The sequence below is a fragment of the Nyctereutes procyonoides genome, unplaced genomic scaffold (genome assembly GCF_905146905.1).
Source record: "Nyctereutes procyonoides isolate TBG_1078 unplaced genomic scaffold, NYPRO_anot_genome, whole genome shotgun sequence".
In the NCBI taxonomy this organism is placed as follows: domain Eukaryota; kingdom Metazoa; phylum Chordata; class Mammalia; order Carnivora; family Canidae; genus Nyctereutes; species Nyctereutes procyonoides.
This window is the reverse complement of record NW_026575128.1, coordinates 9,793,465-9,805,542: the sequence shown is the minus strand read 5'-3', so window position 1 is coordinate 9,805,542 and position 12,078 is coordinate 9,793,465. Positions and strand designations below refer to the sequence as shown.

The 12,078-nt window shown below is 41.6% G+C and overlaps 1 protein-coding gene across 3 annotated transcripts in view; it reads right to left on the bottom strand.

The window, feature by feature from the left end:
* Positions 1-11,478, bottom strand: part of EPS15 (epidermal growth factor receptor pathway substrate 15) — a 140,936-nt gene extending 129,458 nt beyond the window's left edge. The window contains exon 1 of one of the 3 annotated variants that reach the window (XM_055341670.1): positions 11,319-11,478. In XM_055341670.1, the coding sequence (XP_055197645.1) occupies positions 11,319-11,351 (33 nt within the window). In that variant the 5' untranslated portion in view covers positions 11,352-11,478. Of the gene's footprint in view, positions 1-10,103; positions 10,667-11,318 lie in introns of those variants that run through there. The other 2 variants (XM_055341669.1, XM_055341668.1) reach the window with 2 other exon arrangements.
* Between the last annotated feature and the right edge of the window lie 600 nt (positions 11,479-12,078).

Genomic DNA, 12,078 nt, shown 5'->3' with positions numbered 1-12,078 from the left:
ATTTACAATTTCAAAGTATGCTTTTCCTTCTACCTAGCCTCATGATGAAAAACTATAACTGTTACCTAAACAATAATCAATTCTTTTTAAGATTTTATTTATTTATTAGAGAGAGAGAGGCAGAGACACAGGCAGAGGGAGAAGCAAGCTCCATGCAGGGAGGGGGATCTCTGGGTAGCTCAGCAGTTTAGCACCTGCCTTCGGCCTAGGGTGTGATCCTGGAGTCCCAGGATTAAGTCCCACATCAAGCTCCCTGCATGGGAGTCCCAGGATCGGGTCCCGCATCGGGCTCCCTGCATGGAGCCTGCTTCTCCCTCTGCCTGCTTATCCCTCTGCCTGTGTGTGTGTCTCTCTCTCTCTGTGTCTCTCATGAATAAATAAATAAAATCTTTTAAAAAATAAATAAAATAAGGAAGAAATTTGTCACATAAAGCTGTGAGGGTATATAAAAGAAAAAAACACTGTCAAGCACAGAGACAAACCTGAACATCTCAAGTCTGGCTCAAAGTATAGTCAATACAGTCAAGTTTTTGAACTGTTTGTTCTAAAGTGCAAGATGATCCAGAATCCACCCCTAGGTCTTACAAGGCCCTGCATGAAAGTGTGCTAGAATAAAAAACATAAAACATGGAACAGAATGTAGAGAACAAGACTAAGAATGAAAGCATCCTAGCCTGCAAAGAAGGATGAAAACTATATGCAAACTGAAACCATCTATCTTCCTCAAGCTACAACTTTTAATGCTAACTTCCCATGCTAAGCAAACTTTACAAACTATAAAGGTGGTTTGAAGCCAAATTAAATATATTCAATTTAATTCCTTCATAATAGTATTTTTAAGATTATTGTTCCTATCTGAGTAAAATACTGCTGTTATCTGCTTTGCCATTCAAGATCTTATAAACATAAATTAAGTAAAAATCACTCAAGTTTAACTTCAAAACTCAAAGGTATATATAGAAAAATAATTCAATTATGTAGTAAGTACCATCTATAACTCTGCAAAAAAGGATTTAGCAAATGGCACAAAGGTTATTAACAACAGCATTAATTATAATTGATACATAAATTGCCTATACATAGGGTTTAAGTAAACTATAAAACATCAGATTAATGAATATATTCTAAATACATTAAAAAGATGCTATGGAGATAACGTAGAAAAACACCTATAATGTTAAGTTAAAGAAAACAATATAAAATTATATATACATATGTATATACATATGTGGTGTGTGGAGAGAGAGCAAGGTTACAACCACATTTTAAGAAACGTGTAAAGAAAAGAAGTAAGGGATGCCTGGGTGGCTCAGTGGAGCATCTGCCTTCAGCTCAGGGCATGAAGTCCAGTGTTCTTCCCACTATATAAAATTTCTCTCAGTATCCCAGGGATAGAAAATTTGAAAATTTGATACTTGGGGCTCCCAGTGGCATCTGTCTTTGTTTGGCTCAAGTTGTGATCCCGGGGTCCTAGGATAGAGTCCCGCATCAGGCTCCCCAGAGTAAGCCTGCTTTTCCCTTTGCCTATGTCTCTGCCTCTTTCTCTCTCTCTGTGTCTCCCATACTATTTTAGAGTAGGTCACAGATTCTTTGAAGCCTATCCCCGAAACTCCTCCCTAATGTCTCTGGGTTAAAAATTCTTGTTTTCTTATAGAGGGAAAAAAGCAGAGAATAAATCATTTAAAAATGGATGTTATTTCCCCCAATGTGGACCCTATACACCAAAATACAATTTGACTTGAGTCAAATGTTCCTATAGTACAACTTTTAAGTACAACTTAAATGTCATTTATGCTATCAATCAACTCAAAAACTAAACTACTACAAAAAGTTCCATCAGAATCACAGGATACTTCACACCACCCCAGGGCCTTACTTCAGTCACCCTTTTCCAAGGTACCTCTCATCCCAGAAAGTCACTGTTATCTCCCTAAAAGACTAAAAGGAATTTCAGTGCATACATGAGTCTAAGCCTTGCTCTCCTCTTATGTCTAAGGCCTAACACAGCGATGACACACAGAAGGCATTCAGTAAATGGTTTCTGAAATAAGAGATCAACCAGCAATAACAGAAGCATCTTTGGTGCACAGAAGTTTCCAATTTTTCATATATGCCTACTGATATACATGTGCTATACCAAAAGAATACAAGATAAAATGAAGATATCAATAATCCTTGGTATCAATGATCTATGAAAATTTTAAGTACATTTCATAAAAATTAACAGCCCTATAAATAACCAAATCCAGTGATTGTAAACATTTGGCTAGGGCTGGCAGTTGTTCTTGTTATTTTTATTATTAGCTGCTACCATTTAAATTGATCTTGGGGCAGCCTGGGTGGCCCAGCGGTTTGCACCGCCTTCCACCCAGGGCCTGATCCTGGAGATCCGGGCTCGAGTCCCACATCGGGCTCCCTGCATGGAGCATGCTTCTCCCTCTGCCTGTGTCTCTGCCTCTCTCTACGTCTCTCATGAATAAATAAATAAAATCTTTTAATAAATAAATAGACGATTGATCGATTGATCAATAGATCTTAGACATTTATATCCACTATTTCACATAATCTTCACAACAAAACCTGCAAGTTTTATCCCCTATTTTATAAGCTTAAAAAAAAAAAGAAAAACAGAGGCTAAGAAACTTGTTACACAATCAAATAAAGGATTTAAGACATTCTCACTGCAAAGCCCAAGATCTCCCATTATTTCACCCCAGCTCTCAGCAATGTTCATTTCTGGAGTGGTATCAGATATCTTTAAGCCTAGTAGTTCTATGTTTTATTCAATAAAAGAGTTTGTCTCTTAGGGAGTATTTTCTGATATGTGGTATCATGGTTAGCAATAAAATACTGAACGAACTCCAAGACGTCCAAGAGAATATTAGCTTGAAAATAAATATTGTACACAAACCAAGACAAGCTTAGGTTTACATTAGTAATAAACTTCTAGGTTGCAAAATGTAATACTACCTTCTATCAAGTCTATAAAAACTCTCCACTATCTGGTATTATAATCACTTTCTAGAGATGTGGTGTAGGCAATGATAAGTTTTTACATAAAAAGATGTTGCAGCCTAGAACATATGTTCAGTTAAGCAAGCATCAGTACCATAATTAGATCTGTCAGAGCTATTATTCTGCCCTCAAAAATACAAACACATTCATTCAATTGAATGAATCTATCTATACCATAATAATAATTATTATGAATTGTTTACACTACCTGGCCTACAATTCTGGCTCTACTACCTAACAGCAGCTTGACTTTGAACAAATTACTTCATCTCTGAGCTTAAATTTCTTTTTGAGAAACAAATAAGGATGATCAAGTTATAAGGACTACTGAAAACTTCCTCAGGTTGTAAAGATTATTAAAAACAGTGTCTGACACGTAAGTGCTCAATAAGTATTAATTATTGTTATCCCAATATTGACCTCTTCTCTCTCTCCCTCACACACACATACATGTACCTCACTCTGAATAATTTGTTCCTTTTACATAACAATGAAGGAACATAATATCATGTGAATGTTCATTTTCATACTTGTCTGATTTATTGTCAATGACTGTTTACAGGAAACAGTATAGCAAATGTGTCTAAGAACAGATGTGCCTAGGTTCAAATCTCAAAAATCTGCCACTTACAACACAACCCTAAGTAAGTAATACAGAAGCTTAATTGCTACTTTATTAAAGACTATGAAGATTAAGTGAAATGACATATGTAAATTACCTAAAAGTATCTACTGCTTATTGGAGTTTAAGAAACATCACTCCTCTTCTTTCACAATAGTGGTATGTTTTCCTTCCCCTATCTTTATATTAAAACTTAGCCCACTAAGAAAAAGAAACCACATATAGAATCAAATTCACAATTTCCAGTTTCTTACCATTTAAGTTTTTTAAGTTCAAAATCTATGCACAATTAGCCATTCATGGCTCATGACAGGTTTAGGAATAAAAATATGAAGATAAGCTATCCTCCCATGCCTATCCCAGGAAAGCATCTACCTCGGTATCTCCTATATTCCTTCCTGGGTCACTAATTTCAAAAAGTATGTATATAAACCAATGATGCTCAACTGGGGGCAATTTTGTGCTCCAGGAAACATCTGGCAATAACTAGAGATATTTCTGATTATCCCAAACGAGAAAGTGTTACTAGCATATCATGGATAAGGGACCTGTAAAACATCCCACAGGCAGTGGACAGCTGCCCTACACCAAAGAATTACCTGGCCCAAAATGTCAATAGTGCCAAGGCTGAAAAACCATGATCTAAAAAATCCCAAGTATACAGAAGCTTTCTTCCAAAAAAGTATGGTCTTGCCCCATTGTTCTTGGCCAAATTTTTATTTTTATTGAGATAAAACAAGATATAAGCAGTCCGATTATTTCAGATGAGAGACTCCTGATACCATTAAATTCCCATTACAAAATACTCAAACTAAAGGGGCTTGAGGAAATGAGGCTTACTTTTTTTTGTACATCTATATCATATAAAAAACAAGTTTTTAAAAGAGCTCCAACCTTTAATTTTTAATTGCACTGTCAAATCGTCAAAGCATTATTTATATCACAAAGTTAAGTTCCTTACATCTCACTTCTACCTTTTATACAAAATATTAAAAAGTTCACATTTATGTGACAGGAAAGTACAGTGCATAAGGCCAACTTTTAACATCATTTTCTGAATCAAGTTGGCAATGAACAAAAGTTTGCTAATATGCTGTACTGATGAAGCTATGGAGAAGGAAAAACACACTCAAATTGTTGCTAGTACAACCTTTCCAAATGCAAATTAGCAATACGTATCCAAAAATCCTTTGGCCCAAAAATTATACCTACCAAAAACTAAAGTACACACTCACACCTTTGCACAAAGGTGTGTAAAAGAATATTCACTGCAGCACTGTTGGTAGTAATAGCAAACAATTGGAAGCAACAGAAATGTCCATCATGAGGTGGCTAGTTAAATAAATTACAGTATACTCTTATAAAGAAAGATCCTAAAGTTTTGAAAATAATGAGGGAGATCTGTATGTGCTGGTAGAGAATAATGTCTCAGATTAAGCTAAAAAAATAATAATAAGCCATAAAACAATATGCAGCTTACTCAAAAGAAAAATTACGCATATTTACATATAAATCACAGATTATTGCTGGAAATACACACAACAGAAGTGGCAAGAATGACCATCTCTAGGAAGGAGACTCAGGGCCTAGAGGAGGAGATTTTCACTGATATTGTTTGAATTTTTTTTTGTTTGAATTTTTTTTAACATGGGTTTACGCTTTTATTTACTGACTGTAAAACTTAAGTTGCAAATTCTGAGCCTTAGTATTCTCTAATTTGAAATAAGAGTAATAGGGATCCCTGGGTGGCGCAGCGGTTTGGCACCTGCCTTTGGCCCAGGGCGCGATCCTGGAGACCCGGGATCGAATCCCACGTCAGGCTCCCGGTGCATGGAGCCTGCTTCTCCCTCTGCCTGTGTCTCTGCCTCTCTCTCTCTCTGTGACTATCATAAATAAATAAAAATTAAAAAAAAATTGAAATAAGAGTAATAGCCTCGCTGGTTAGTTATTATGAAAATCAAATGAGAGCATAAAATGTTTCATAAATTATACAGCAGCACAAAAACTTATAAATTAGTCCTCTGACAATTTTCCAAACCAACTATAACAATAGTTATTATCATTCTTCTGACCAATTTCTCCAAGTGTAAAAATGGGAATTTTTAAGATGAAATATGAGTGTAAATGCAATCGTAGAACACAGATTTTCACTTTACATATAGTCATTAATTTCAACTTAACAGTAAATATTCAAAAAGAGTTGTCATATAGAAATGCTAAATCAGCAGATTCCAGAATAAATATGTGCTCACTATCAAAAAGAAGGTAAATAAAGGGGGTGGCTGGGTGCCCTGGGTGGCTCAGCAGTTTAGTGCCTGCCTTTGGCCCAGGGCACAATCCTGGAGTCCCGGGATCCAGTCCCACATCGGGCTCCAGGCATGGAGCCTGCCTCTCCCTGCTCCTGGGTCTCTGCCTCTCTCTCTCTCTTTATGTCTATCATAAATAAATAAATCTTTAAAAAAAATAAGGTAAATAAAAACTAAACATGCTATTACAAAAATCTTGATGCTTTTTTTTCCCTGCCAATCTTTTTTCTATAGTTGCTCAACTGGGTTAGATCATTCTTCTAAATAAAATGTCTCGGGATCCCTGGGTGGCACAGCGGTTTGGCACCTGCCTTTGGCCCAAGGTGCGATCCTGGAGACCCCGGATCGAATCCCACATCGGGCTCCCGGTGCATGGAGCCTGCTTCTCCCTCTGCCTATGTCTCTGCCTCTCTCTCTATCATAAATAAATAAAAATTAAAAAAATAAAAAATAAAAAAATAAAATGTCTCCACTTTGCTGTAATACAGCATTCAAATTACAATATTCTTCATATTATTATAAGCTCCCAATAAACATAATTTTTAATGAAGGCATAATATTTTATCTTGTTGATGAGAGTTTAACCACTTTAACATGAAATTCCAGTGTAGGAGTTTGCCTAATGAACTCTGCCTGGATTAACTTTTCATGTAGTTCTACAATTTCAATTCTCCAAGTAACCAGAGTTTTCTCTTTCTCTCTTTCTCTCTTTCATTCTCTCTCTCACTCATTCCGTTTTCCTCTTCTGGTTTCCATAGTTCCAGTATCATTAAGTGCAAAACTCACAAAGTAAAGAATTGTGTAAGTATGTTTAATTCCTTGAAGAACAAGTAAAACACCTTAGACTGAGTCCTTAAGTCAGACTATTAGTAAGAGAGGAGATAAAAACTATGGTTCATTACTAAATAAAGATGCTCAATCTTTTCCTACTACTTTTTAGTCCGTTACCATTCTATCCCCAAATAGAGTGAAAACAAAGGAATACACTCTTAGGTTACTCCTGGGAGACTCTGTATTGGACAAACCCAACTGTTCCTAATTAATTTTAACTATGACAACTCCTCCCAAATGCTGAACATTCCAAGCCATTTTTGAAAACAGTTGGATATCACTCAAAGAAGGATGATTTCCTGAGTATACTGGACTGTAATTGCAGGCACAAAAGAAAAATATCATTATGGTGTCCTTCTCATAGAACTTAATAGTCATGTTAAATACACACACTCTGCTTCTGAGAACATGTAATTTTTATACTGTATCCTGATATTTATTGCCATATTGCTAAACCAGACCACTAAGATGACACATTTATTAACACACATCATGTATTCTTTGATACAACTGAAAATAAACACCACAAACTACAAAATTATGAGGGATTCTTTTTCTCCAATTTCTGAAGTTTCTGTAATACAGTTATATCACTCTTGCAATTAAAAAAGTATTAAAAGGAAAAGTATTCTTGGGGCTCCTGGGTGGCTCAATCAGTCAAGCATCTGCCTTCAGCTCAGGTCAGGATCTCAAGGTCCTTGGATGGGCTGCGTTCCCTGCTGAGCAGGGAGTCTGCTTCTCCCTCTCCCTCTCACTCTCCTCCCTGCTTGTGCTCTCTCTCATCTCAAATGAGTATGAGTATGCTCTCTCTCATCTCAAATGAGTATGGGGAAAAAAAAGGAAAAGTATTATTCTTATAGCACATAGTGCTTTAGACCATATACTAAGATTTTTTCACTTAAGTCCCCTTCTAAGGGATTTTTTTATTAAAAAAGAATCTTTGCTAAATTACACAAGAAAACTGCAACATAAAGCTCAACTGCTGCTGGAAAATCATTTAAATACTCCTATCATGTCATATTTCAATAAAATAAAACTTTTATCATCATCGAGGACACCACTTCTATACTCACAATAGCATAAAAGACCCTGGAGATTCAGAGGCAAAAGACAGGGCTTCCATCCTCAAAAAGTTTACCATCTAATTAGGAAATAGACCATTTACTGAAAAAGAGCATCAAAAATACAAGGGAGCACTGGATATGCCAAGTGTCTAGTACAGAGAATAGAGTGAAATAAACAGCTTTTGAAATCCTACAGTCCTTGGTTCAAATCTCAGATCTACTACTTATTAGCTCATAAATTACTTCCCTCATTTGTAAAATGGAGTGTTAAGTTAAATGAAGTAAAAATCCCTGCATACTGTAACACCCTAATATATACAGTAAACACTCTTTACATATAGTAAAAAAGGCTGAGAGTAGTAGTAGTAGTAAGGATACAGACTTGAAGAAGAAATGGGCCACTGGGAAAGCTTAAAGAGAGAAAGTATTAGTATCTTTTTTGTAATCACCACAAGCAAAAATCACAAGATCTTTCTCATTTAAGTTTTACTTCATATTGATTAAAAGAAAATCGAATGTCTAGTGAAGACAACTGAAATTACAAAACACTAATGCTAGGGTTACCTAGGCAGCTAAGTTGGTAAAGCATCCAACTGTTGATCTCAGCTCAGGTCTCTATCTCAGGGTCAGATCGTTAGTTAAAGCCCTGTGTTAGGCTCCACATTGGGTGTGGAGCCTACTTGAAATTTTAAAAAGTGAAAAAAAAAAAAAGAGAGAGGAAACACTAAGGCTACACAACACTAAAGTACCCCGGGAAAGTCCCACTAGAGCTACAAATCATAAAATATGGTCTATAAAAAAGAAATCTCAATTGGAAAGGGCCTTAGATCAGCTCATTCAAACTCCCCTACTGGAATACAAGTTCTATGTTTTGCCTCCAAGAATTGTTATTTGTTTCTTAACATATCCTTAGTATCTAACACATATTTCCTAGCACACAATGAATGCTCAACAAATATTTGTTGAATGAATATTAAAACTAAGAAAATTGAGGCCTTGGAGATCTAACTCAATTCCATAGAGTTAGCTCTTGGCAGATCTGGGACTGGAACTAAGTTCCATTACTCTAGTATTCTATCCTCTGAAGAAGCTAGAATATGATAATTTAAATAAATTATTTTGGTGGCTGGGGAGCTGGTGGGTTGGTTGTCAGTCAAGGAAAGAGGAAGGAAGGAGTAAATTAAAATGTTTTTCACATTTTCCCCCCAAACTGTCAGTTTTACTGAACTGATAAAGGCAAAAAAAAAAAACTATAAACAAGACAATCCTAGCATCGTGCCTAGCACATAATAGGTACTTAACAAATATTTGTTGAATGAAAGAACCTACTCCAAAACTTTATCATTATCCCATGACCAGAGGTAGAAACTCACTTCAGCATCTGTTTAATCTTTTAACTGTCACAGAGTCCTTTAAATTTTTCAGTGATTCAAAAGACAGTTTTTAATCACTTTCTTCCAGATGGGCACTGAGGAAGACAGATGAATTAAAATGTGTCCCTGCCCTGGATGATTTCTCACTTGAGTATGCCTAAGTGTGTGTGTTTGGGGGTCGGGGGTGGAGTGTGACACAAATAGATCAATAATGAATGTGAAACCAGGTTGCATTGTTACCTTAGTTTATTCGTTTCCAGCAGTTAAAAAAAATCAAATAAAAAAATACATAAGTTAAAAAAGTTTTAAAATGACGAGGCGGCACGTTAGGGTATATTAACACTTAGAAAGGTTCTTTTTCCTGTCCCTTTACATAGAACTTATTGCCTCTAATGTCTTAAAATAAAAATATTCTAAATTGGCTTAATTTGAATTATCAATATAAATGAACCATCAATGTACGTTCTTCTATGTGAGACACTGAAGAATACTCGTGATTCAGTACTTACTCTGTGTACATGTTCATATTTAAACACACAACCACAACATATTTCCATTATGTAACTATCTATAAAACTGACAAGAGCCTAAAGAAAATGTCCAGAGATGAAGGATAATAAACAGAAACTAGAAACATTGGCCAGGGAGAGAGAATAAAGTACGCAAACAACTCAGAAACAAATCTACAGAAGACTTCAAGAGGGGTAAGCTCCTGCCCGACCCGGCCAGCGCGGCCAGAAAGCAAGGGCCTGCCAACAGCCAACGAGACTCCTAAAAAGTGAGACCCAAGAGTCACTGCCGCCACCGCGCACATCTGAATCTCAGGGGGGCCCTTCCAAAGAGGTCCGCCACCAGCCCTCAACCCCACATTCCAAGGATTCTTCCCGGTTACCTGCTTGTCAAAAGAGGGTGAGCGACATCAAGAGAACAGGGAAACCACCAGACGTCACTTAGGAAACAGAATTCCTGCAAACTGAAGTGAGTTATTGGACCTGAGGCACGAGTCTGCGGGTGGCGGCGGGTTCCCAGGAGAGCGGGTGTCGCTCGGGCTCTCGAGTTCACAGCGCCGGGGCAAACACCCCAGAGCCTTCTGCTGCGGCGCGACGACCGCACCGGCCCACGAGAAGCGCGACGGATGTAGGCCAAGGGGACTACAAGGCGGCAGGAGGCAGGAGGCAGCGGGCAGCGCGCGGGCTGTGGCGGGCGCTCCGGGCAGGGCGGACCCGCCGAGAAGTGTAAGGCCGGGAGGCTTGGGGTCGGGGCCGGACAAGCGCCGGCCACCTCGGCGGGAGAGCACCGGGGGAAGACCGCGGCCCGCCTTCCTACAGGGACGAAGGAACGAGGCTCCCAGAGGGAAGCACCGGGCCTAGGCTCCGAGGAACGGGGGAGGCGAGGAAGGGGCCGACCATGGCCCCGCAGGAGGTCATCTCCGGCCGTCCAGCGCCGAGGCCGAGGCGGGCGGAGCCGTCACACCTGTTGATGAGGCGGCGGCTACGCGACGCCCCTCCCCGGCCCGAGGGGGCGGAAGGCGACGGAAGCGGAGGTCCAGCCCAGGAGAGCGGGTCGAGGCGCGGCCGAACCCGGAGGGGGCCCAGGCTGGTGCCGAGGGGAGCGCGGGGCTCGACGGAAGCGGCGGGCTGCGGCCCCCGCCGGGGGGGGGGGGGCTGGGCTCCGCGTCGGGAAGGCGACTTTTAACTCGGAAAGCGCCGCGGAGCCCGGGGGCCGCCGCGCGGGGCGAGGGCTGGGGGGGCGAGGCGGCCGGCGCGAGGGCCACGGGAGCCCACCTGGAGCGCTCCTGGCCTGGAAGGAGGAAACTTCTCGGCGGCCGAGGCGGAGCCGCGCGGGGCCACTGCCCACCCGGCACGGGCACCGGCGCCGCGGGCGGCGCGGGGAGCGGGGGCGGGGTCGTGGCGGGGCGGCGGGGCGGCGCGGCTGCGGGCTCGGACGGCCCCGCCGCACACGCACCTTCAGCCTCGCGCCGCCGCTCGCCCCCGCCCGCCCCGGCGGCCGCCCCGCCCGCACCACAGAAACTGCCCGGCCGCCCGCCCGCAGCGCGGTGGGGGAGGGGCCGCCCGGGACAGCGGCCGAGCCGGGCCGGCGGCGTTACCTGTGTCAGGGAGAGCTGGGCCGCCGCAGCCATGGTGCTTCCATCATGCACGGGAGGGGAAGGAAGGACGGGCGGACTGGGGCTCGGGGCGGGAGGAGGCGGAGGGAGCGAGCAGAGGCGAGGCCCGGGCGGCCGGGCGGGCGTCTCCCCTGTAACTTCGACAACTTCCCTCCTCCCGCCCGCCCCGCCCCGCCCCGCCCGGCCCCGCCCCGCCCCGCCCGCCCGGCGCCAGCGCGGCGGCGCCCAAGTCCTGGCGCCGGATTTCGCGCTGCCGGACAGGAGCCTCCCCCCGGGGCCGCCCGAGAAAACCCGGCGCGGACAGGAAAGTAAGGCGGACGGGCTGCGTAGGCGGAAGAGACCGCAGACAGATTGCCCGGAAAGTTTAGGCAGATCGCCTACCTACTCTAATCTAAGCTGCTGCTTCTGAAAAATGGGGCAATGCTACGCAAAGTCCAGGTTGCTTGTGAAAACGAAATGAGATCGTGATAGAAGTAGCAGTACTTTGTATATGCTAGACTCTGTGCTACACACTATTTTCCAGTTGTATGAGTGGGAGGAACTGAGACACAAGTAAGTTATATAAATGAGGAAATTGAAACATAAACAGCTATTTTACCTAAAGTCATACAGCTGATTAGAGAGCCAGGTTAGAATCCAGATCTGCCTCCAAAACCTTTCATTTAACCATGTACGTGATATTGAAAAAGAAGACTTCTAGGTTCTTCCCTCCAGGAGCCAAAATCCAAGTGGGAGGGGCACT